General features: G+C 38.5%; 1 protein-coding gene across 1 annotated transcript in view; it reads left to right on the forward strand.

Annotated features, from left to right (window-relative positions):
* BIRC6 (baculoviral IAP repeat containing 6) overlaps nucleotides 1-27,566 on the forward strand; it is a 323,928-nt gene that overhangs the window by 18,749 nt on the left and 277,613 nt on the right. Inside the window, 9 exon segments of the mRNA XM_077813548.1 lie at nucleotides 1,734-1,871; nucleotides 5,064-5,257; nucleotides 7,400-7,511; nucleotides 9,020-9,102; nucleotides 10,732-10,954; nucleotides 11,040-11,200; nucleotides 16,086-16,144; nucleotides 19,202-20,596; nucleotides 26,892-27,041. Of these exon segments, the coding sequence (XP_077669674.1) occupies nucleotides 1,734-1,871; nucleotides 5,064-5,257; nucleotides 7,400-7,511; nucleotides 9,020-9,102; nucleotides 10,732-10,954; nucleotides 11,040-11,200; nucleotides 16,086-16,144; nucleotides 19,202-20,596; nucleotides 26,892-27,041 (2,515 nt within the window).

The raw sequence follows: 27,566 nt of genomic DNA on the forward strand, positions 1-27,566 counted from the left end.
TGCCAGGAAAAAAGCAGGGAATGCTATTTTAATGCAACAACAGTCTGGTAGAGTTTTCATTATTAGAGGTGGTAACACCATCTCCCGAGAGTCCCAGGAAATTTTAAACAGGTGTTCCGAAGAGTGCACTGGATCAGGTGGAAGAATCCCTTCATCCATGCCTGGCTCCGTATTTCCTTGTAGTCCAAGACTTTCACCAGTCTCGCACTTTACATTTATTAACTTTTGGTATGATACGTCTACAAATCAGGTTCTGTATCTTGTACCCATCTCTAATAGGCATGTGACAACATTATGAGGCTTTCTGCTCTTTCTTTTCTCCCAAATATTCTTTCTCTAAACTCATCACACGATACACTAAGTTTTAGTCTCCTGAAGGATTCAGGAAGTGTGAGGAGCCATGCGGATTTTAATTTGCTCTTCCTCTGAGGAGCAGCCTTAGCTTGGGAGACTCTTATTGGTTTGCTTCCATTGTCTACTGCTCTATGGGGAGTGAAAACAATGTACATAATAATGGTTGGTAGGCAGCAACTCAGGAGTCAGCCCAGGTGGGTGGCACAGTGTGTGCCATTGGGAACGAGTGCGCCTTTTAAATGATCATCTTCAGTTACCTACCAGCCTGCAAGCTAGCACATGGCATCGGGAAGTATATTTGTTTTTCCCAATTCCAAACTATGAAAGATCTGACAAAATCGCTTCCTCAGAAGATGACCTGTTAGCATACTGTAGGAATTGTGCAATGTGCTTTGCAAATAAAAATACATTTCCTGCCTCTGATATCTGGAAACCTAGTTGTAGACCTGCAGGTAACAATGGTGAGAACTAGGAGCAAGGGAGAATGAGATAAAATAAGGTTATGCTGTTCAAATTTGTGTGCATTTCTTGGTGGTATTGCTACTCTTAAAATATTGCAATGTTAATCATGAGCAGTCTTTCTAGCATATTGTTTTGAGCCTCATATTGCCCAGCACTTTGTCTATTTCTTCTCAAAATATCATTGATTTTTTTTTTGTTACTAATTTACCCTTCCGTCTCCAAATTAGCAGTTCAGTTTGTCACTGATCTCAAAGGCTAAAGAAGCTTCTATGGCTGTAAAGGCACATAGTTGCCTGCTCTTGGCTGCTGCCTTTTGCACTTCTGATTCAAGCTTGGGGGGTGATGGTGAATATGGCTGGAGATCCAGGTGACAGGACTGGTGTGATTGAGCTAGTCTTCAAAAACTTTCCACTTTGGGTGCGCCATGTTGCTGTAATTATTTTTGTGGCTAGTCCACCACATGTTGTTAGTCTTCAGTCATACTTCCTCAGGCAGCTTGCAACTGGTTACTTCCAGCAAAAGCTTTACTGTAGAGATTTATCCATGGAATGGGCTGCTAAGGAAAAGTGACTGGGATCAGGTTGCTAATCATTGCTCATCTTTAGTTTTCATCAGAATACATAATGCATCATGTAAGTTGTCATTTGGATCTGATTTTAGTGTGACCTTAGAATCAAGTGAAATACACATTTGCTATCTCATTCTTATCTCGAGTTATTTGGGGCATTCAGCACACAGCAGTTTATTTAAAAAAAAAAAAAAAAAAAGTACAGAAATAACCGTATATGCCACCTGGATCACTTCTTAAAATCTTTGCGGAAGTCGATCTAGCTGCTGAATCCATCAGGTCTTAAATTTTCCAGGATAGTAGCTTCTGCGTCTAGACACTAATTTTGTTTCTTTCCACATGTTTTTAGGCTCAGCAACTGTTATGTGCTTGCATAGAGAAGGTAGATGTCTCCAGCACAGAGGGATATGACTTGTTCATCACTCAACTGAAAGATGGCTTAAAAAATACCTCACATGAGACAGCAGCAAACCATAAAGTTGCAAAGGTGAAGAAAGTGTCTCCAAAATTCTCTAACACTTTTTTCTTTTTTTCTTTAAAAAAAAAAAAAAGTTCATTTCCTTTGTATGTTTTAAGGGTTTTGTAGGTCATTTTTGAATTGCTATATGAATTGCAGTTCAAGAATTCTTGGTAACATTAATTTAACCTCATTGAAAGCCACGATGAATAATGCAGCTAAACATTGGCAACTTTTTCTAGTGTGTGGATATAGAGTATTTCCGGGGGTTAAACATAGCCTTGACCAGTTTTAGTTTATTCATCATTCCTTAGTTCTGTACACATAGTACAGTAACTCCTAACTTAACGTTTTCTCGTTGTTACGTCGCTGATCAATTAGAGAACACGCTCGTTTAAAGTTACACAATGCTCCCTTATAACGTTGTTTGGTAGCTGTCTGCTTTGTCCACTGCTTGCAGAAAGAGCAGCCCGTTGGAGCTAGCTGGTGGGGGCTTGGAACCAGGGTGGACCAGCAGTCCCTCATCAGCTGCCCTAAGTTCCCTGTGCAGCAGCCGCCCAGGAGGCTATCAATTGCTGGGCAGTTCAGGTATCCCTCCCCCGACTGCCGTGTGCTGCTCCTGCCCTCTGCTTTGGAGCCGCTCCCAGGAGCCTCCTGCTTGCTGTGCAGGGGATGGGGGGGAAGAGGGGTGCTGATGTCAGGGTGTCTGCCTGCCCCCCTGCTCCTATAACCCATCTCCACAGAACAATGGGGGACAGGACAGGGCTCAAGATGGAGGGAGCTTCCTGTCACACCTGCTGTCTCAACTTGCTGATCTGCTTAAAAAGGCAGTATACTTAGAGTGGGGTCAGCGTATTTAAAGGGGCAATGCCCGTCACTCACTCGCTCACCCCCCCCCCCCAACATACCCTGCACTGTGTGTGGGTGTGTCACTCACTCATGCACATCCCCCCTTCTGCACTTTGGAAAGTGGAGGGAGTGGTGCTCTCCAGTGGGATAGAGTGGGTTCATCATCACCTTCAGTTTCCCCAGGGAATATTTTGCAGCCACTGCCATGTTGTGTCTCCTCCCTCCATTTGTGCTGCTTTGTAGAGTGTGAGACTACATTAACAACAATATGTTAACCCTTGAGGGCTCAGCTGAGTGCTAGTTCATCATTTAGGAGCAAGGCATTCCCTGGGAACTATCCCACCCTCTTCCACCCTATAACTTCACCACCTCAACCAAGCTTCACAATCATCATTGCTGTGTACAGTATTAAATTGTTTGTTTTTAAAACTTGCAGTGTGTGTGTATGTGTATACGTATGTAATATAGTCTTTTGTCTGGTGAAAAAAATTTCCCTGGAATATAACCCCACCCATTTACATTAATTCTTATGGGGAAATTGGATTCACTTAACATCATTTCGCTTAAAGTAGCATTTTTCAGGAACATAACGACAACATTAAGCGAGGAGTTACTGTAAATCTATTCTAATCTAATAGTACAGTTGGTCTGAGCGGCTTCACTAGTCTTCCTAGAATGGCTTACCTTTCCTAACAAGTATAAAATTCATTCTTTCTGTTCCTGTGAGACATGAGTTTGAATTGTAAACTTCCTTGTCTACAGTGTAACAGGATTTGGCCTAAAAGAAAAAAGCCCTCCAATTCCTCAGCAACAAAATGTAATTGAAAACAGTTAACCAACTTTAAAATCTTTGCCTAACTCTTCACATCAACATAAAATAAATATTTATGTAGCATTCATAGGTTAGGCTCTTTACGAGCAGTAAGAAAGACCCCAAAGTTTACAGTCAAAATACAGAACATACAGATAACAGAATGGGTAAAGCAATGCAACACTTTTCAACTTTTAAAATGTAATTTAAATGCTTTTGCCCAAGTTGTTTTGACAAGGGGCTGGTCTGTAGTGTGTTTCACTCTTAATCCGGGGATTTGTGGCCATTAACATGCTATTCTCAGGGATTGACTGGTGGGGCTATTGCTTCAGTATGAAATGCTCTAGTGCAGTGATACTCAGACCTCCGTGGTTGAGGAGCCAAATTAGCAATCAACATTACCCAAAAGAGCTACAGTAATAGCTGGCTATAGTACTATATATTCATATTAAAACAGAATGACAGGGTAAATATTTAGTGTGTGTATGTGTATCCTCACAAGAAATAAGTTAATACTTCAGTGCAAGTTGTTAACTTAATTGTTTAATAACATAGTAAAAAGACCCTGATTGGTTAATTTACACTTAATTGCAAGTATGTGGCGCACACGGCAACTAGGTAAAGTAGCACAAGAGTACATTTAAAAGTGAAGTGTCCAAAGGACCTCTGGACTCTCCTAAAATTGATGCATTTTGAGTAATCTTTGAATTTATGGAAACTCAGTGTACCTGTTAGTTACCTTTGCTGAAATTCATAATAAATCATAATACCAGAAACCATATTGTTTTGCATACCAATTTCCATTTAAAAGTGGACACATGTTTAGTCCTCTAACAACCTTCCTGATTTCTCTGCAAAATGGAATACTGTATGAAATGCTGAAGTTTTGAATAAAGGATGATCTGCCTCTAACTTTTTTAAAAAAAAAAGTTTATAAAACGTTTAAATATCAGATCTCTATTTCCAAACTCTTTTCTGAGTAGGCATCAAACTTAACCTCCAAAGACTTGCAAACAAGTGGTTATTTAAAAATCCCCACTAAAACTCTACAGAGCAACGGTATGACTTCAGGACTTTTATTTGTTAAAAAAAAAAAAAAAAAAAAAAAAAAAATTTCTTCAGACTTTAAAGACACTTCTGACTGAGAACTAAATTGGGATATAAAAAAGCCTATTAAGTTTTAAGGTATCTCATGTTTTTCCTGCTTTTATAACTCAAATGACTCAACTATTTTTTATTATAATTCACCAAAAAAAAATCTTAATTGAGGCATTTTTAGATTTAATTTGGCTGCCATGTGCAGCATTGAGTGGTATAGTCAAATGAGATTACAAACTGTAATAAATGCACTCAGTTTTCATGAGCTGCAGTTTTAAAAAATTGAACAAATGTTTGTGTTGTATTAGTATTCTGATGCTAGCATCAATGACACACTTATTAAACACAAGACTGGACATTAGTATTTCTTGATTCTTGTTTCTGATTTCCAGGTGAAATATTTGTATTGTAATTTCTTGTAATAACTTTTTGAATATCAAATTGAACGTTTTTTCTTAATTCAGTGGGCAACAGTTACGTTCCATCTTCCTCATCATGTATTGAAGTCTGTCGCCAACGCCATTGTAAATGAACTTAAGAAGATAAATCAAAATATTGCTGCCTTACCTGTAGCCTCCTCTGTGATGGATAGGTTATCTTACCTCTTACCCAGTGCGCGACCAGAACTTGGCGTGGGACCTGGTCGATCTGTGGACAGGTATATTAAAAAAATGTTAATGGTGAATTTTACCTTTTGTCTGGATCAAAGTAGATTGTGGATCATTCTGATTTCTTCAATAAGGAGAAATTGGATTTATCCATCTGCGGGAAAAGAAAATGGGGAATTCAGAAACTGGTTAATGTGTAAAGGTTTAGTGTAAATGATTTTTACAAATTTTGGCATTATTAAATAAAACTACTGTTTCTCCAAAGATACTACCTCTGTGGATTTATCACTCCTGGGTGTTACTTCCTTAGTGGAAGACTGGTTGAATTCCCCTACCTCTTAAATTTGTGCCATCCTCTGCAGAGTATAAATGCTTCCTTTCAATCACTTCCTTTTCAGCAGCAAAAGGAGAAAACTGCACTTGTCTTGCTATTGCTTGATCTTTTCCTGATTCCAGCAATACCTTGTTAAGGTTAAGATAATAAATGATACCTGCTTGCTAGTTAGGTTGCTATAGTTGTATATTTTTAGGCCATTGCTTAATAACTTTTGGCATGTTTCTGTACTGATATTTATTTGGAGCAAAGTGTCAAAACCACTTCCTGCAGCACATATATTTTTCCTTAGTCTTCTCTGCAAGGTTTAACTTATCCAGGCCCTGCTTTTAATGTTGGATCTCCCAAGTTCACAGCTTGAGTTGATATGACCACAAATTGATGTAGTGGCTGTCGGTGTGTTGTGAGAGTCATTTATGTCTGTTTTGATAGACATCATAACACATACATTCACTCATATACCTAGTATAGACCACCAAACTTAATTCTTATGCACAACAATAGTGCAACACTGTTTTTATACTACAGTGTCGCAAATAAAGAGCTATTTACAGTGTCTTCACTTGGCAGCAGAAAACTCCTTGGACTGATCTTGGAGATGGGGAATAAAACTACCTTGAATTCCCAGTTTCATAATTTCTTCTTTCAAGCATGTTAAGCAAAAGGGTACATCTACATTTACAGTACCGACACTGCACACCTATTTAGCATGGGTATAAACAGCAGTGTAGACAATGAGGCACTGCTTAGGTGAGTAGAGTATAGTGCCCTACATGCCTGAACCCCCAATATATACCTTACACAGGCTCACTACCTGTCCAAGCAGTGCCTCCAACATCTACACTGATATTGTTAGCAGTATTGTGTTCCACTGCTAGAGCTTTTCCCTGCTGCAGTGAAAGACTCTGGCAGCAGAATAGACTCTGTCAGGGGAGAGGCAGTGGGGAGCTGAAACTTTGTTCAGGAGTGCTGTGTTTTCTCACCTGAAACTCTAAAGAATGAGAGGTGATGAGATGGGGGCATTCCTCTGTTCAACAGCACCAGCTCCCACCATAGTACAATTCTTTTCACCTGCAAAGGTGTCTGGGATATGATGCACTATGGGATGAGATTGGGTCACTTAGTGAGTGGTCCAAAAAGTTTAGGACCACTGTTTTATACAGTTCTCAATCCCCTAAGACCCATGTGTGGAACATACTGAAAAGATAAACAGTTGTGGAAACTAGAAAAGATACAGGCTTCATTACTTTAACATTAATAAAGGTTTATGTAACCTCAGCTGCATAATTCAGAATTTAGCTTGCAATGTATTTATGATGTAGCATATTGTCTTACATGGACTTGGCATAATTTCAGTTCAGTTTGCGCTAAAATAATGACCTTTTGGATACAGCAAAGTATGTATCTCCATCTCTGGCATCCTAGTCTGGTTTTGGTAGCAAAGATTATTCAGTGGGATTTTCAGATAGTTGTATGCCTCATTTTTAGGGGTTAGATAGGTTTTGAATATCAGATAAGGAGAATAATTTTGATAGTGTTTAATGCTTATTCTTTTCCATCTGGCTGAAGAGTGCATAGTGGATTACAGTACATTCAAACTTTATTCCTGCATTTGAAATTGATCACGTATTTATTGCCTTATATTTAAATTGTTTGAAGAAATTTTCTGAAATCCAAGTGTTGATAAACCATTCTTTCCCATAGTTTTCCTGATAGTTGCAAAAATGGCTAATTTTAGTTTGATTTTAATTTTATCTGTTTACTGATGGCATTTGCTTTCTTAGATGTTTGTGCAGCCTGTAGTCATTTAATATTCTTCTAAATGACACTTTGGATAACATAAAATGTCTCTTTATAGGTCCTTGATGTATAGTGAGGCTAACAGACGGGAGACATTCACCTCATGGCCTCATGTAGGGTATAGGTGGGCGCAGCCAGATCCCATGGCTCAAGCTGGGTTCTATCATCAGGTAAAAAGATGATGAGTTTTAGATATAAATACATTATTGCCATATTTTACACTAAAAGAGATACAGAGGAAAGCGTATGAATGCTCTTCAAAGATAAACTTCTCAATGGGTTCCTATCTGTTTGTAGCACAAGATCAGGCAGAAATTCTTAACTCAAGAATTCTGAAGTAACTGAGCCCTTTCTAGCTAGGAGGTGTCTCGTGCTTTAAGTGCATTGAGGCTGTCCCCAGAATAATTCCAAGGTCAGTTCTTTTTTGACCATGGTCAGTGGAGGATAATGATTTGAGTTCCCATATATGTAGCACTCTTTTTTAAATCTGTATTTCTGGCCAAAAATAATTACTCCGATTCTGTTAATCATCAACATTACATTAATTTATTTTCACCTCACTAGATTACTGAACAATTTCTGTGTAACTGAAAGCTTTCTCCTTTATGAAGAGAGCTTACATAAGGCAGAAAAAGCAAAAAGTTTGATCTGAATTCTTTGTTCACTAAATTAGACTGACTTAATGGGACTTATTGAAATAACATTTTAAATTGTCCTTAATGTGGTGAAGGTTCAAAACACATCTAGGGCTAGTTGAATAATTGGTTAAATATAATCACAAATCTTTTTCTAATGTTGTTTCCCCATGCTTTTCATTAGCTCCCTTAAGTTTCTAGCACTTTCTTATAGATAGCCTTCACTATGTAAATCCATATATGGTACAGTAGGTCTTTTAGTTTATTGTAAGGCTAGCTTACATCCACTGAAATCAGCATTATTTGCCAACTGCTAAGCCTGTTAAATGCATTTAAAAGGTGAGTCTTTTTTGCAAGGCAGCCTAAAAATAACTAGTGATACTTAGTAAAGAATTTTTTTTGTTAGACCCTACATGCTTGCTAGCAATTTTCAACCAAGAACAAATGCAGTATCATGAGAAATATCAGAGTTGCATTTAAATGTTTCCTAGATATACTGTACTTTAATGACTTGGGGAACAAAGGGAAAAATGCTAAGTATGGAGGTTAAGCTCTTGTATGAGAGACAAAATGGAATGGAATATTTGCACTCTAACAGATTAGCAGATAGTTTAGCATTCTTCAATCTTTTAGGTGGTATTTAAAAATTTGCAGATATGTTAACAAAATCTGAGCATTATTTATCAGCTGTTTTATATCATACAGTTGTGTGACTTTTTTCAACAAAAATTACTTAAAGTAATTACTCTTCTTTCTTGTTTGAGATCTCTGATATTCCTTCATCTCCAGTGGCTTGGCCAGAGAAGTTTTCAGTGCTCCGTCTGTCTTTTACGTAGTAGCGTAGTATTGTACTTTTTCAACTTAAAATACTGCCTCTTGCTGTCTAAACTTATGTGCACCATATGGATGTAATGCTTAAATCTTGCTGTCAGAAATAAAGTATACAGTATAAAAAAAAGAATAAAATAACTAGTTAAATTGTTTCTTTTAAAACTGTTATGTTGACATCATTGATGCACAACTACTTCCTTCTCTTTTTATAGCCTGCTTCATCAGGAGATGACAGAGCCATGTGTTTTACCTGCAGTGTGTGTTTGGTATGCTGGGAGCCTACAGATGAACCTTGGTGAGTCTAAGGCCTGGTCTACACTGCGCGGGGATCAATCTAAGTTACTCAACTTCAGCTACGTGAATAACGTAGCTGAAGTTGACATACTTAGATCTACTTACCGCGGTGTCTTCACTGCAGTAGGTCGATTGTTGACTCTCCCCCGTCGACTCCACCTACGTTTCTCGCTCCAGTGAAGTACCGGAGTCGACTGGAGAGTGCTTGGCGATCGATTTATTGCGTCTTCACTAGATGCGATAAATTGGCCCTTGCTGGCTCGATTGCTCTGGAGGTAAGTGTAGACATGCCCTAAGTGTTTGTGGAATGTGAGACCTATTTTGCTTTCTGTATAATATAAAAATACATTAGGTGAAAAAAATTAAGTGGAGCACTTTGGTAGACATACCTTCCATGAGTTCTTCTTATGCATTTGTATTTAGAAAGTTTTGAAGCAATGGATTTCCAAAAATACCAGTGTTAAATGCAAACTGTCCTGCCATTTTAAGTAGCACAATATTGCACTACCTATAGAACAGGAAAAGAATGAAACTGCACTTGGTGAAAGCACTTGGTTTTTCTCTCTCTCTCATTTGGAATAATTTTAAATTTTAATGGTCTGTCTTCTGACATGCTAGGTTTACCTAAAATCTCTTCACTTGTAAATACTTGAGTTCAGGATTCTGTTTTAGGTGTGACAGTTGATGAGGTTACTGATATAAAGTGTGAAAAGAGAAACGGATTTGGATCTTACCTCCTTTAAATAAAGGGATCACTAGTTTTCAAATGACTTGTTAAATGTATGCATGAGTGCATTTCTTTACCTGCTTCTAGGTGCCTGATCTAACTTTGTCTTAATACATGTCTTAAATTGAACATTTGCTAAATTACATTCTGGCTGGCCTGAATTTTTTTTTTTTTTAATTTTAGCCCTTTGCTTCTTATTTACCCCATTTACTACACTTGATGATTTTCTCTTCTTTGATACTATCCTTCAGGTGTTACTGAAAAGAATCATAATTCTTTATTATCTCCACCGACTGCACAAATTTAATTCAGAAATCTTTCACACTTGTCTTACTAGTTTTTTTTTATTTTTATTGGTTAAGACTCTACATATCTCAGTGTCCCTTTCTGTAGGGAGAAATGTAGATCTAAACAGTACTTCACTTATTACTAAAGCTACATTAAAGATGAAGTCTGGTATTACAAGTGATGATACTGTATATACTCTTGAGTTAAATTTTCTCTCTTGTTACAGCATCTTACTGCTTGCTCTTTTGACATTAGTAGCCAGTCAGAGCCCAGCAGTTGTCATGATAACTTCATGGTTATTTCTCTTAATGGTGTATGCAAATCCCCTGCAGTTGGATACGTGGAAGTCCTTTAAGCATTTCATACAATATGGTTATTGAGAAATAACCACAAACTAAGGATCAATAACAGTATGGTATTCTTATACTCTGGTTAAAACAATTTCATTGTATGATTCAACTCTATTACAGGTTGAGATATTACTTCTGCATTATGTATGTAGTGTCTTCACAAACATGGAAATTGATCTTAATAGTTAGTAGAGGGTATTCTAATACAAAATTGCTGCTCTGAGAAGCCAGTATTTTGATATATATTTTTTTTTAATGCACAAAGGTCTGAACATGAGAGACATTCCCCAAACTGCCCATTTGTCAAAGGTGAGCACACACAGAACGTACCCCTCTCAGTCACACTTGCAACAAGTCCAGCACAGTTTCCCTGCACAGATGGCACTGACAGGATAGCCTGCTTTGGATCAGGAAGCTGCCCTCACTTTCTAGCTGCAGCAACAAAACGAGGAAAGATCTGCATATGGGACGTTTCCAAACTTATGAAGGTACATCTTATTTAAGAATTCAGTAGTAATTGTTTTTTTTGTCAGATTTAAATCAATGTACACCTCTACATTTTTATTTGTTCAGGTTCACTTAAAGTTTGAGATCAATGCATATGATCCAGCAATTGTTCAACAGCTTGTGTTGTCAGGAGAACAGAGCTCAGGGGTTGACTCAAGGAGACCAACATTAGCATGGCTAGAAGATTCCTCTAGCTGCTCAGATATACCAAAATTGGAAGGAGACAGGTATGCTAACCTTCCAGATTTAAAAATATCTTTTTAAAATGATCCATCTTGGATAATGTATTAGAAATGCCATTAAACTTATTCACACTTAGTTAGAAAGCAGAAATTCATCATTTGATTATTCATGGAGATGGGAGTGGAATGTGGAGTGGTGATGCTTATGTACTACTACGTGATGTAAAAATGTCACTGAAGTCCCGTCTGGTGAATGATGATCATTTTTCTTTCAAAGCTTCTGTTTTACCCCAGCTATATTTAAAAATACTTTCCTCATCTGTCTTAATGTGTGCAGTTTTCAACTTGCAGGTAGAAGGGATACATTATCAGAGTTTGCTTGAAATATTGTGATGCAGGAAGCTAGAAATAATGTAGGGGAACTTAAATGTCAAGAATAGATCTTCATTTTAATCACACGGGATAGTAGTTAAATGCAAGTGTTCTAAAGCTTTTGGAAAGTGTAGTTTCTAATCATTATGCTTTTGAAATCAAGTAAAATTATTTAAGAGTTGCCAGATCTTGTCTTTTCCATGTCTTATTAATTGGTTGTTTGTACACTGCTTTTAAAGTACAAATTACTATGGAAGTGCTAAGAACTATAATTCTTTCCTTACTGCTTACCTTGGTTATGAAATGTGTGTTTATAGAATCGTATGTTTGCAAGGCCTTTTACAAAGAGAATACAAACCCTGTCCTGAGGCATTTCAATCTGTTAGCTATGACTTGATGCAGACTGAAGAGATGATATCAGGCAAAGGGAAGGATGGCAGTTGCCAAAAAACACCATGTGTATATTCACAACGAATACATCTCTGTATTCTGTGAGATCTTATTACTATATCTGAGCATAATAAATTTAATGTAGACTTTCTTTCTCTCATGCCCATAAAACAATCATTGATGGAAAACTCCTGGGGAAGTCAGTGTTGAAGGGTGATGTTTAGAAAGGAGACAGAAAATTTTGTCACATTTTTACTAAACTTCAGGGGATCCAGAAAGTAATAGCTAGTCTGCATGGAAGCAGAAATTTATTTTTCTTTTTAACTGAAATTCATCTTCAAGTATACATCCCTGTTGGTGTTCCACCACAGGATATGTGTATGTGCCTGTGTACTCTCAACAGCAGATTATAAACAACTGTGTCTGTGGCTGCCCAGTGCAGCACTGTGTGCTCCCAGGTGTCGCAGTAGGGAGGCACAGACCTGCCACTGCTTAAGTTCCTTCTCTACTGCCTGAAGCTTGACATGGAGCAGCTGCAGTGTCCACTGCTTCCTAGCTGTTTCCCCACCTTTCTTACTTTTTAGCTTTATTTACTCTATTTAGTATGGTTTTTTTAGTTCATTTTGTGCATGGAGGGGTCCCCCCTATTGAATTTAACTCCTCAACTTTTGTGGTCTATGGCTTTTCCCAAGTCCTCAGGTTTAAACCCTGCCAGACTTGCCACAGGTCTCTTCCCTGTGGCAATGGGCACTCCAGCTGTCTCCGGTGCCTTGAAGCATCTTGGAAGTGTAGGGCTGAAAGGGACCTCAAGAGGTCATCTAGTTCAGTCCCCTACGCTAAGGTAGGGCCAAGTATACCAAGTCCATCTTTGACAGGTGCTTATCTAATCTATTCTTAAAAACCTCCAATGATGGAGAACCTCCTTTGGAAGCCTATTGCAGTGCTTTTAATTATCCTTATAGTTACAAGGTTTTTCCTCTTACCTAATCTAAATCTCCCTTGCTGCAGATTATGCCCATCACTACTTGTCCTATATTAAGTGGATACGGAGAACAATTTAACAGCCCTTAACATATTGGATGACTGTTATCAGCGCCCCCACCCCCCCTTTCAGGCTTTTTTCCCCTCAAGACTAAACGTGACCAGAGGTCAGATTTTCTAAACCTTTTATCATTTTTGTTGCTCTCTTCTGGACTCTCTCCCGTTTGTCCACCTCTTTTCTGAAGTGTTGTGCCCAGAATTAGTTCCCAGCTGAAGCCTCACCAGTGCTGAGTAGAGCAGGATAGTTATCTCCTATGTCTTAAATACAGCACTCCCGTTAATACACCCCAGAATGATAGTAGCTTTTTTGGCAACTGGAGTACATTGAATATAAGTCAATCATATGTGATCCATTATAGCACCCAGTTTCTTTTCTTCAGTGCTACTGCCTCTCCGGTTATTCCCCATTTTGTAGTTGTGCATTTGGTTTTTCCTTCCTAAGTATAATACTTGTCTTTTATTGAATTTCATCTTGTTAATTTCAGACCAGTTCTACAATTTGTCAGGATTGTCATTTTTGTATTCTAATACTGTCTTCCAAAGTGCTAACCACCTCTCCCAGCTTGGTGTCATCTGTGAATTTTATAAGCACTCTCCACTCCTTTACCCAAATCATAAATGAAAATACAGAGTAGGTACCAGTCCTCTGTGGGACCCCACTAGATATGCTCCCCCAGTTTGACAGCAAACTATTGAAAACTACTCTTTGAATATGGTCTTTCAACCAGTTAAACACTCACTTTATAGTAATTTTGTCTGGATCATATTCCCCTAGTTTGCTTGTGAAAATGTCATGTTGGGACTGTCAGAAACCTTACTAAACTCAAGTTATCATGTCTGCAGCTTTCCCCCTATCCAGTATGCTTGTAACCCTGTCAAAGAAGGAAATTAGGTTGTTTTGACATGATTTGTTCTTGACAAATCTGCTTTGGTTATTACTTATCACCCTGTTATCCTCTAGGTATTTACAAATTGATTGTTAATTTGTTCCAGTATCTTTCTGGGTATCAAAATTAAATGCACTAGTCTATAATTTCCCAGGTCCACTTTATTCCCCATCTCACGTCCTGTCCAAGTGCAAAGTCTGTACTGGGTTTAAGGGCATGTCCTGCAAAGATAGAGAAGCTACGTGAGAGTTTCTCCTCCTGGAATACTCCTTAGCACTGGCAGGGTCAGATTTTCCCCCCTCCATACGTTGTCCTTAACCTCTTAGGTTGTACCGGTGACTTCCAGCGCTCCAGGGGTGATTTCAGAGATGAAACCTTCTAGGAGAAGAAAACACTTTTTCCTTGTCAGCAACTCTTGAAAGAAGGGTAAATCATCTCTTAAAGCTGACTCTCTAGAGATCTTGCATCCCACAATGGGTACAGTGAAGGCTCCAGCTGACACTGGTACCAAGGTTTTGGTACCACCTAAGATGAAGTCTCAATTGGAGAAATCCTCAACTAAGCATCACTGAGAGGCACCTTCCTCAATGTCTGACACCACTAGGTACTAAGATGCATCGAAGACCACCTCAAGGACATCGATACTGACATCCTTTCAGAGCTACAGAGACATCTCAAACCAACAACTTACTCCATCCCTGGTACCATCCTCCTCTGGACAGAAACAATCTGAGATACCGCCTGCATCTCCAGACCTGCAGCCATCCCCATTATGGGCCCTGGTACCATTCTAGCCCTCCAGCTCTCACTGTCATAGTCCTTCAGCACCCTCCAGATTTCTTTCATTTGAGAATTTCCACATCTTGGAGGAACCAGAGTCCCTTTTCCTAAGGAGCACTGTAAGAGCTCTTCCTAGGTGCCGCTTTAGCAGTTCATGATTGAACCCTTACTCATCTGAACAGGACTTGACATGCCATCTCTGGTACTAGCACCAGTGCCCCAAAGCCTCCCATTCAGCTTGGGAGATGACACCTCCTCAGACAGATTTCCGACCAGGCTCTGTCTCAGCTCTGTACCACCCTGCACTTCTAGGTACGCACCCTGAAGAGGACTTTCCAGAGTCCAGCACATGGCCCTGTGTTCCTTGGGCACGAATACTGTTGGGCTTGCTGGAACCCCTGGATGCTTTAGTGACCAATTTTATAGGATATCAGCCTGCAAGAAACACCACCAACACAACAGCCACCGGCACCACAAGACCGCTCACCCGTACTGTATGATTCTCTGGTATGTGAGGAGATCCACAAGGAGGAAGAGCCACAAAATGAAGTGTTGCCCCTTTTGGTCAAGTCCTCTTCCTCCCCTGCTGAGCCAGTGATGCCACAACTGCTCTCTGTTATAGATAACTTTAGGGCCTTCCAGGACTTCAGAAAGCATCTGTCAGAATCCCTCCAGATTCCATTAGAGCAAGTCGAGGAGTCTTAATGTTCCCTGGTGGTTGGAGGCCGATATTTGATCTCAGGAACTAGAACACCTATGTCCTATTGCAGCACTTCAAGCTACCATAATCCTATCCCTAGATCCAGAGGACTGGCTTTTTGCTCTTGACTTCCAAGATACCTGCTTTCATGTCGTTCATCCTTCCCTCAAGAGTCTTCTGTGGTCTGTCATAGGCTCAGAGCATTACCAATACAGTGTCGTCCTCTTTGGGAATCTCTGTGGCTCGAAGGGCCTTTATTAAGGCCCTGTCAGCAGTAGCGGCTCGCCTGCATCAGTCGAGTATTGCAATCTTTCCGTATTTGGATGACTGGCTCCTCAGAGGCCACTCCATCAGTACTAGGAGAGATCTCTAAGAGAATTCAGATAAGAGCATCCCAGTCTTGCCCTCTGGACATGGTACAGCATAATACTTAGTTAATAGGGAGGTAGTATGAACACTTTGCTACCTAAATGTCATTGAATGACTTCTGTTGCTCTGAAGGGAGTGTATAGTCTGTATAAGATTAGGAATTGAGAACGCTGAATTCCAATTCTAGCCCGTGACATTGGGCAAGTTTGTCAGCCTGCTCATTCCCCAGTTTCTGTTTTTAAAATAGGCATAAAACCGATTGTATCTCAAACATTGTTTTGTACAATCTTTGATGGATAGAGGCTGAGTAAATGCAAAGTATGTAATCCATGATTGAAAATGTTGCAGTTGCCATGTTTTAGAATCTCATTGAGCTGTGTTGCGCTTTTAGTGATGATCTGCTGGAGGATTCAGACAGTGAAGAGCATTCCAGATCAGAATCTGTGACAGGTGGGTATATTTTTTGAACACTATATGCAAAAATCTGTTAGGAATTTAAGTATTTGTGGGTTAGGAAATGAAGTTAATTTGAACTCTGCTTTCTTGCATGTACATATGAAAAGATAGTCTTGGATCACATTTACAGCTACGCTACATGCCCACACTTTAGTCTGTGACAAGCTAAAGCTTTTTGGGAAAATGTAAAATGGCAAAATACACTTTACTTACTTAAAATCCCACGGCAAGGGGTTAAAATCACATTACATACCTTTTGTAGTGGAAAGAACTAATAGTAAAAGTAATAGTGGCATACAAATGTGTTCGCATTTTAAATAGCATGAAGCATTAGAACTGCAGCATAATCAACTGGGGTTTATGACCATGAAGTAATGTAAAAGTAAATGAAGTTAGATATAGGCATTTGAAAATTAGAAATTATCATTCAGCTAGTGAAATTGTATGTTAGATGATACTAGAAGGATGTTAAATTTCAAAATAGCATTCAAGTTCTTCTCAAACTGTGTTAATGGGGGGAAAAATTGTCATTGGGGAAGAATGTGCAGTCCTGTATGAAAGTAGTGTCTGAAAAGTGTTTAATGCAGTATCTGAATAGCTCATGTAACCAAAAAGGCACATAAAGTTCAAAGCTAAAGTAAAAAAGAAAGCAAAATATTGATAGTTTGCGTTTGGGTCTGGATTGTCCCATTTCTGGAACTGAGGAAATACATAGTTCTGTGGGAGACTTAAAATAAAAATGTGAGAAGTCAACTTTAGCAGTTGTACAATAACTTTCAGTTGTGTAAATCTTTTTCCGTAGTGACAAAATTACTAAGGACCCAAATGCTATATTGAATTATAAAGATTCTTGGGTTTGTTTTTGCTGTTTCTCACCAGTAGGTATAAACCTTCATGTTTATTTACCTAACTGGAGTCTGTACAAGATTTGTTGTTTTTATTCTTGTCATGCTTGTCTGCATTATCTGTTTTCATTTAATTTTATTATAACTTTTACACATCACTGGTTAAATGAACAGTTGCTGGACAAGGACAACAGGAATTTGAAAAGACTATTGACTGTAGTTGACATTTCTTCCCCCCTGTGGTATTGCAACAGTGAAGATTGAGATGTAAAACTATACTTTTTAAAAAATACTCTTTAGTGCCTTTTATTTGAAAAGAATAAAATACAGTGAGATAACTTTGCTGTCTTTCAGATTTTGACTTATTTATATCACGCCATTTTGCATGATGTTTTATAGACAAAGCAAGGAAGGAGGTAGAGAAGAGGGGACGAGTAAACTCACTGCTATGCTCATTCTCAGTTGTGTTGGTAAATTGAGAATAATTAGGACAGGAGTGAGGAGCAAACTTAAAAAGTCTAAAGTCAGGAAATTCAGAAGTGAGATACTCACAGCAACCTTGAATTTCCAAGAGTTTTTGGATTGAACAGTGTTTGTGAAAGGTACCACATTCATATCTCTGAAGGCTAAATTTCTCTGTCCTTAAAAAGGAGTATATAAAAACTGCAGTTTAAACCTGATTTCATTCTAGAGGGACCACCTTTTAAGACTGAGAGGTGAACTAAATGTATAATTGTAATATCTGGGAATGGTATCCGTCTGAAGCAGAGTAGTGGGGTGAGCAGCAAAAAGGGTGCCATGATCAACTTACTGCAGCTGAATTTTTGTAGTTAAGGGGAATACCAGTAGTTAAATTCAACTTTACAAAAATGTGACTTGAATATTCCTTTTTGTTTATCTGACTTAGTTATCTAATAAAATCTTTATTGGATACCACAAATTGATTACATGACTATCAATAAAATAACCTCTCAAACTGAGGCAAAGGAAAGCTTCAGCTTATTTCTAACAAGGTTTGTACTGTTGAGAAGTAGAAATCTTGCAAAAAAAAAGTTATCAGTTTTTTATATTAAATAAAACCTGTTTAAAGCTTCAGAAGGAAAACACTTGAAAGTCAGGAAGTGACAAAGATAGTCCCCTAAATCTTAATTCTATTTGCGTGTATAGATGTATTTTGCTAGCTAATGACATGATCACAACTGCTTTTTGCAAGACTTCTTCATTTTCTGTGCAAAGTGAATAAGGTCGGGGTCCTCACTGAAATGTCAAAGGATGGGGTGGGGAGGGAGATTAGAACTGCCTCACTCGCTCTACATTCTCCAGTTTGCACTCTGAATGAGATAGGGTTCTTGCAGGAAAACTGTGATCATGTAATTAAATATATCATAATGCTTAAGTACAAGGGAGTAGACTTGAGGTGAAGAAATCTGGATCTTCAAGTTTAAATGCTGGAAAAGAAGACGCTCAGGATTATTTTCCTTCAGCTCTTCTTCCTGGTTTGGTATCAACCTAGGACCTTTGTTTGCAATCATTCATGTTTACTAAATAATGCAAAGATTCTGTGACTTCTCGGAGTCCCTTTTTAAATTTTATCCTTGCATTGTTCCAGTTTAATTAGACCAGGTCATATTTCAGTGTTGGTGGTGGTTCTTTCATATTTTATGATTGGTCGTTAGGAATACTGCAGGGGTGTTTTGCTGGATGGTTTGTCAGCTGATGTGAACTGTAAAATATGGCGGTAGTGTAGCTGGGTTTATCAGCTAGGAGTGGGAGTTGAATCTGCCCTTCTGAGGGGGTCATACTGGGCTGTCTAGGTAGCCGGAGAGGGTATTGGTGTGTGTACAGCAGAGTCACTTGAGTGGCTTATGAGTTTAAGTATGGACAGCCACTAAGGAAGGTAAGTTTGGCTTGTTGGGAAAGTCTTCAGTTTCTTTTCCTCTATCATTCTGATTTGAATTTTGTTAATTACTTAAAGGACAGTGGTTAACTTTTGGGGAATAAATGTTTCTAGGTTTTTCCCGGGTATGGAAATGTCACATTTTTGTATCCTCTGTATTTGAAGGTACGTAGAGAAATGACTAAATGGTTAGTTAATAGAATTAGTCTATAATGTATATTTATTTGGTTTAGGTTATGGTGAATATCTATATGTATATCTCTCTGTATAGCTATATAGATATCTACTAATGCATTGTTTGTTCTAAAGGGCATACATCACAAAAAGAAACCATGGAGGTGAGCCTTGATGTAACAGCCCTGAGCATTCTTCAGCAGCCGGAGAAACTTCAGTGGGAAATCGTTGCAAATGTGCTTGAAGACACAGTTAAGGACCTAGAAGAACTTGGGGCAAATCCCTGTCTAGCTAACTGTAAGAGTGAAAAGATGAAGGAAAAGCATCTGGAACAACACAACATTCCCTTTCCTTGTTTATTAGCTGGGGGTTTATTAACATACAAATCACCTGCTACCTCCCCCGTTAGTAGTAACTCTCAGAGATCACTGGATGGTTTAAGCAGGACTCGAGGTGAGAGTGTATCAGAGCAGGGATCAACTGACAACGAATCCTGCACTAATTCAGAACTGAATTCCCCTCTGGTAAGGAGGACTTTACCAATATTGCTTCTTTACAGCATTAAGGAGTCTGATGAAAAAGCAGGAAAAATCTTTTCACAGATGAACAATATTATGAGTAAAAGTTTACATGATGATGGTTTTACAGTTCCACAGATCATTGAGATGGAGCTGGACAGTCAGGAACAGTTGCTGTTGCAGGATCCACCTGTGACTTACATTCAACAATTCGCAGATGCAGCAGCCAATCTAACTTCTCCGGACTCTGATAAGTGGAACTCTATGGTTCCAAAGCCTGGGACATTGGTTCAGTGCCTGCGACTGCCTAAGTTTGCAGAGGAGGAGAACCTTTGTGTAGATTCAATCACTCCTTGTGCAGATGGAGTTCATTTGTTAGTAGGACTACGGACATGCCCTGTTGAATCCCTGAGTGCAATAAATCAAGTAGAGGCCTTGAATAATTTAAATAAATTAAATTCGGCACTATGTAATAGAAGGAAGAGTGAACTAGAGTCGAGTCTTGCTGTTGTGAATGGCACAAATATCAGTGTGATCCAGCACGAGTCACCAGCAGATGTACAAACTCCTTTAATAATTCAGCCTGAGCAGAGAAATGTTAGTGGTGGATATCTAGTGCTTTACAAAATGAACTATGCCACTAGAATAGTGACTCTAGAGGAGGAACCAATAAAAATCCAGCATATCAAAGACCCACAGGACACAATTACCTCACTAATTTTGCTCCCACCAGATATACTGGATAATCGAGATGATGAGTGTGAGGAGCCTGTAGAAGAAATACATGTAACTCCTAAGAATGGTAATGGGAGAGAGAAAAAATCTGAGATCTCTACTCTTGGGCACCTGGTAATAACTACTCAGGGAGGATTTGTAAAAATTTTAGATCTTTCGAACTTTGAAATTCTGGCCAAAGTGGAGCCACCTAAAAAGGAGGGCAATGAGGAACCAGATATGTTTGTCTCTGTGATATACTGCTCGGGCACAGACAGACTGTGTGCTTGCACCAAAGGTAAGATACTTTTTTCAAAAAGTGATAAACGCTATAATAAAATGACAAATGTTAAATGTGGTAGAATGTTGACTGTGTTTCAGAACTACAAAAGTGGTCTTGAGGGTCATATATTGAGGATGTTCTCAAGTTCACCCCTGGTTCTAGCACTATTCCACATTTAAAGTTTAGGTGATATCTCTAAAACTGGAATGTACTTTTTAGGTGCACGCAGTGTATTGATAATTCTGTTGTCCTAGTCTTCTGGATTTTCCCTGTACTCCAAGATTTATAAACAAAACACAGCAGGCCATAGATCTCTTCAGCCAGCTATTTTAGGACTCTTTGGGTGCAAGGTATCTGAGTCTGTTGATTTAAAAATGTTTATCCCTTGCAGGCATTGTTTAACATCCTCCTCAGTTGCTAATGTACTAGAAAGTAATACACATCCTCATGTAATAAAAGGATATCATGCATCTTTCCAAACACGGAACATAAATAATTATTGACAACTCCTGCTTTTTCTTCATCATTAACAATAATTTTACCACCTCCATCTAGGCTTATACAATTGCTAGAATTTCTTTTGTTGCTAATATCCATATTGTCCTTAGCCCTGCTAGCCATGGGTTTCCCCCAATGTCTTTAGCTTCCCATATCAATTTTCTGTATTTCATAACTTCTAATTTATTTTGGTTTGCTATCAGTTTCCCTTTTTTTCCATTGTTTTGTTATTTCTAATTGCTGCTTTCACTTTGCCACTGAATCAGGGTTGGCTTTTAGGCAAAGTTATCCTCTTTCTTGATTGTGGAATCATGGCTTTTTGACCATCTATGCTTTAAGTACTCTATTTTATTTACATTTTTCTCTCTCCATTTTTTTTCTTGGTAGATTTTTCTCATAACTTTCCTAAGCTTTGTGAAATGAGTCCTTTTGAAGCTTCATTAAGACTGAATTCATTTAACATTTACAAATAGTTCTTAACTTCGTCTCAAAACGTTTTATAAAGGGAAAAAATGCATTTTGTGAATAAGGCCTTGATGGCTTCCTGTTCATAAGCACGTCTGGCAATGATCTTGATATCATGAAAGCTAAAAGGGATTGGTTTTGGTCAATTTGTAGATGGGCGTTCCAAGAAAATCTGTCATTCTGAGGAGAAAGTATTTCGTTTCAGTCTCTGAATTGGCACTAAATCTGTGCCTCTGCATGATGTTAGCATATATTTTGCTGATATTGGTGCTGTCTTTTTGAAGGATATAACAGAAGTGTTGTGGTTAAAGATTCCATGCCAGTTTTTTAAGAGTTAGGGTTATTAACCACAATATTCTGGCCAGATTGTAAGTCTGGATAATCACTTTTTTTTTACAGTTCTTTAAACTTTATTTTGTCATTCTTAATATACATGAGTTTACCATACCAGTATTAAGGAATTTTATTCATAATCTGTATTTATTACCTTTAAAAATACCCACTTGTGTTTGGTCAACTTCTTGTCCATGTATTCTGTTCAAATTCCAGAAATAGCAACCATTACAAAATGTACCTGATCCGGATGTGTAAAGTCTGACACATTTTTCATTGAAAGAATTTCTCATACTCTGCTCTACTTCTTTATGCAATTAATGTTGGGAGAGCTGTCCTTTTCCAAAAATGAGTTGTTGCACATCTGGCTGCTAATAGTAATTGTGTTATGTCATTTTCCTGAGTCAGTAACCTCCTTTGGACTGTAAACTAATAGAATCACTGAGTTCTTCGGGTCGGTCACCTAACTTTAGTTATCTGAAAAATTCTGTTTTCCTTCAAAACAGATCATTCCCAGTATATATGCAGAGAGGTCCCTGTTCCTCTACATACTCTCCAATGCTTGACTCCCCTTTTTATATTTTCCTTAAGTGGAGAGAGATCCGACTGATTAAAGTTATTGATGAGGTTTTTGGCTTTTCTTCATATATTTTTCCTGTTGTTCCAAAGTGGTGACAGTCTTATTGCCTAAATTTATTAGTAACAGTTCATTATACCATGAGGAGAGTAGGCCCTTGCAGGTGGCCTTTGCCATAATTAGTGTTTCTGCCTTCATTAAGGGTCTTGCAAAAGATTTTGATGAAATGGTTTACTTGCAAGGAAGTCACAACTAAGAATTGAGTTATTTGGTGTTAGTTTACATAATTTTGTCATTGTGGAACGAAGTGTGTTGTTGTTTTTATTTTTTTTAATTTCCACTCCCATACGTTACATATTTTGGATTAGATAGCCCTGGTTGAATTTCTGGATTGTTTCTGACGCATGTGAGTGGTAAGGGAAGTGGGGGGGTCTTGTGTTTGTATCAAATTCTGTATCTGAAGTGTTGTTTCCCTCTTGTGTTGGTCTAAATCTTTCAGGTAAAAAAAAAAATCAATGCATTAAATTGCTATTTAAGTTCTATTGTTCTCTGGGGTCACCATGATACCAAGTTGATGCTGATCTTAACTGAGCTATCCAATAATAATTGGTGCTTCCAGTCGCACTGATACTATTTTTAATGTTTCTACTTGTAATATGTAGCTGAAAGGTAGCTTAGAAACCTTCTTCCTGGCACATTGAACAGATGACAAAGCTTGCAGATGCGCTCTCCACCAGGCTAGAAAGCAGGGAGGCTGGAGGAATCCATCTGAAACCTGAAAATAAAGCTACTTACTTGATACAGAATGCATAGGTGGAGGAAAATGATTGAAGTTTTTTTGTGGTAGAATGCATTTTGAAAATGTTGACTGTTTTGAAAACTGCTAACAGATTTAATACTATTAATCTAGATTGAGTAGAATGCATTAGTAGTCCATATAGAGTGTAAAATTCGTGATACTCTGTGGTTTCAGAGATGGTTTGTAATGATTTCTGTAACCATATATTAGTGTTGGATTGTTGGTAAATATTATTCTAATGTTTTATTGGAAATTTCATTTAATGTGTTTTTTTGTTTTGTTTACTCCTTTTGTATGGAAAACTCAATTTTGACTTGGCCTAAGCTCAAAAATGAATATTTTTTGGGGGAAACTTGATCAAGATCAGTTCCCTGATTTTTTTGAGTAATGAGGGAGGAAATTACAAGTTTCATATTCAAAAACCCAGAACCTTTCCTAAATATGGATAACTCATGAATTGTGAAACTTTCAAACTCCCAGGTGGCAAGCTGTCGAAATTGTCAGGTCAACTTGCCAAGAGCCAACAGAACAACAGGGTAAAAGCTAATTTTCTTTATTCCATTTCAAAACTGCCAGTAAGTACAGAAATAGTCTGTTAATTTGCATTCATAATTAGAATGTATGCATCCCATTGTAGTTACATGTGTGAGAAGTTAAGTGTTTGCATCTGTCTCCGTTATTCTGTGCCTTGTGCTCAAGTCATATATCCTGCTTATGAACGAGACGTATTTTTATGATAGTGACCAAACGGAATCCTGCAAGCTTACAGTAAATTGAGGCCTGGTCTACACTGGAGGGATCCATCAAAGTTACACAACTTCAGCTACGTGAATAACGTAGCTGAAGCTGACGTACTTAGATCTACTCACCGAGGTGTCTTTACTCACCGAGGTGCAATGAGTCGACAGTTGACACTCCCCCGTCGACTCCGCCTGTGCCTCTCGCTCTGGTGGAGTACTAGAGTCGACAGGAAAGCGCTTGGCGGTCGATTTATCGTGTCTCGACTAGACGCAATAAATCGACCCCCGCTGGATTGATCCGGCAGGTAGTGAAGACAAACCCTGATGATTAACCTTTCTTAGTGGTGGCAAATAATATTAACTGTGTTAGTAATGAACAGTAGTGCAGTTAAATTCAGTAACTTGGTAACAAATTAAAGCATACTTTTGGGTTTAGGTCTTAACTTCAGGGGCTTCTAGGATGTCATCCAATTTCACACCAGTGTTCACAGGAAGGCTGTGTTTCCCATTACACTCACATTGTTCAAACATTATACCAGGGCTTGAATTAATTGACAGAGTAGTGAAAGGAGCACAGAACTCATCATTGGGCAAGAGCCCAGAGTTTGTATGTTTGGGCTGGGGGACAAAGTCAATAGTGGGGGAGTGAAGTGGCATTGAAAATTGACTAGGAATGGTGTTAGGGGAGGGGAGCAAGGGTAGCTAAAGTTACGGAAATGAGCGAGTAAGCTGAGATCTGCAAGTTGCGATATAGGAACGCTGACTGGAAGAAGTTTGGAGCCATGCCAGATACTTAGAGCAGAGTAAATGTGGTACATGTATAAGAGACCAAATGGAAAGCTTGCAAAGTCAAGGTGCTGGTGAAGGGTTACAAAATCTAAATGCACATGTTGGACATGTGAAGGCTGGATATGAAACAGTGCATGAAGGCTATAATGTTGGAACCAGAAACTTCAATGGGGATACAGACTTGTCTGGCACTGAATTTGGTGATTGTGAACACATGGTTTTAGAAAAGAGAAAGCTCTCTCATAACTTAAACCAGTGGAGGAAACAAGTCCCAAAATCTTTCCTTTCTTAAGGATAAGAGATCACGAATAATCAATTGTAAGGTAATACCTGATGAATGCACTGTGTGATGGCACAGACTTCTTGTTGAACTTCAGAACACAGAGGTCTCAGAAGCATCTGAGCACCGGAGCGACCTAAGTGGTGGAAACTTAAAGATGGGAATGAAAAAACCTTCAAACAAGGCATAATGTATAGACTTTCTGATAATATACAGGGATGTGTGAAGGACAACTGGTTCAAAGGCCAAATTAACAATGATCCCTTAAGTTGATTCTACAAGTTCTTACCAACCCCCTTGTTTTGAACCAATGGGAAGGGGCATCATCACATACTTCCTATGTTATAAAAAGGCTTTCCTTTTCAGCAGTCGCATTAGGTAGGGGCATTGGGGAGCTGGAGATGACAAGAAACTTGCATATACAATTTTCCAGTTAAAGCGATGCCCATGAAGTTTTCAGAACTTGGCCCCAAATGGAATAATATTTTTCATTTGAATCGGTCTGTTCTTACCCTTTTCTGAACTATAAACCTCTGCATCTGGAAGAGACCTACTCAGCTTAGATGTGGTCTGGGCAGTGAAACTTTTGTTGTATGAGCTCTACTCTGGAACAAGTCAGGTGTACCTATAGGCCTGAACAAAAAGGATGAAAATGTCTAAGGACTTCATCCTGAGGCAGACATCCAGTATAGATCATTTCAGACCAAGCAGCTAAGCTTTGCTAAAATTCTAAGCAGCTGAAAACAGGATCTTACAGTAGGAAGTGTCAGGCAACCTGCTGCCACAGATGAGAACATAGGTACTGGAACTAGTGGTACTGGGGGTACTGCTGCACCCCCTGACTTGAAGTGGTTTCCATCATATACAGGGTTTACAGCTTGCTGTGAGCCATTGAACCACCCCCACTATACAAATTGTTCCAGCGTCCCTGGATGAGAAATTTTTAGGCTGGTAGAGATGGATATTGGTGCAGTGTTCCATATGTGCCCGCTGGGGGAGCAGATAGAAGCAAGGTGTGTTGGGATTGGGGGAAACTTTCTCCATGGCATGGGAGTAAGAAAGAAATTCCTTCTCACATCTTAAATTCTGACTTAAGAGAACATAAAACTACAGGTAAGGAAGGTAACTTTATATTTTCCTAAGAAAGAACAGTGAGAAATACATGGTTCGCAAGAGCTACCCAAAAGTTCCAAATACCAGCAGCAAACCAATGGGAATTATGTTAACTTTTCTGGTACTTAGCAGAGAGATCCTATAGCTGTTGGGCATTTAAGTTTATTAATAAAAGCTTAAAAATCTGCAGAAACTCATCTCTAGGTTCTTCTTGCCAAGGCAAGATTACTACACACCTGGAATTTAGTGGACAAGTGGATTTTTCCTGGATTATAGCCCTGACTATAAGAAGTTGAGGAAGTGGTATTTTATAGAGAATATATTGAGTTGTTTTGAATGGGTTTCCAGTTGAAATGTTGTAGTATCAATGTATTATGGCAAGATTTGAATTGTATGATACTTATGAAAAGGCTAATCTGAAGAGTTTTTGGCTTTTTTCATGGGTACTGAGCTGTCTTTTTGGGTGTTGAAGGAACTTCTCTGGCTGATCTCTTTCATTCATAACCATTAGCAGATGGAATGAACATTTGCATGGTTATGTTGCTTTACTTTTTCTGGTAAAGTTAAATATACAAAGAGCATTGAGATGCTTCGCAACTACTGTATGTAATGACCAAATAATGTACTCATTAACTAAAAGTGAGTTTGAGGAAATATATGCTTGTTTGACATAAACTTGTTTCAAACTATTTCTGTTAATGTCAACCACATTTTAGGTGGAGAGCTTCATTTCCTTCAAATTGGAGGAACCTGTGATGATATAGATGAAGCTGATATACTTGTGGATGGATCCCTTTCTAAAGGGGTAGAGCAATCATCGGAAGGCATGAAGCCCTTATCTAATCCTTCTAGTCCAGGCATTACAGGTAAACCATTCACATTTAAACATAACAAAATATATTGTGGTGTGTGTTTTTGTTTTTTTTTTTTAAGCATGTCAAGTAGTCATCAGTAGTCTAGTCTTGTTCACGGTTTCATAATGATGGCTGCAAAAATACCCTAATTCAGTATTTTTCCCAGTTAATTTTATCTTTGCTTGTTCTTTGAAGTGGGGTGGGGGATAAATGTGGAAGTGATGGTGTTTTATCACTGCCGAAGCTAAACTTTCTACACCCCTTAAATAAGCCTGTAAGCTCATTATGTCGAATTAATATCATCTATTCAATCTCTAACTGTTGTCATGGCAGAATTTATGATACAGATGCTATATAATACTTCAGTCTAACATAAACATAACATTTTAAAAATAAAATTGGGTAGACAAATCATATATAGCAGCCTGAATACTGGAGTTGACTTGGTATTCTTCAGGTCCTAGAGTTTCTAGTGTATTTTAGAAGCCTTTTTGTGGTGTGAAAATATTTCAAATTATGAAATTTATTAGGCAAAAA

The sequence above is a fragment of the Eretmochelys imbricata genome, chromosome 3, assembly GCF_965152235.1.
Source record: "Eretmochelys imbricata isolate rEreImb1 chromosome 3, rEreImb1.hap1, whole genome shotgun sequence".
In the NCBI taxonomy this organism is placed as follows: Eukaryota; Metazoa; Chordata; order Testudines; family Cheloniidae; genus Eretmochelys; species Eretmochelys imbricata.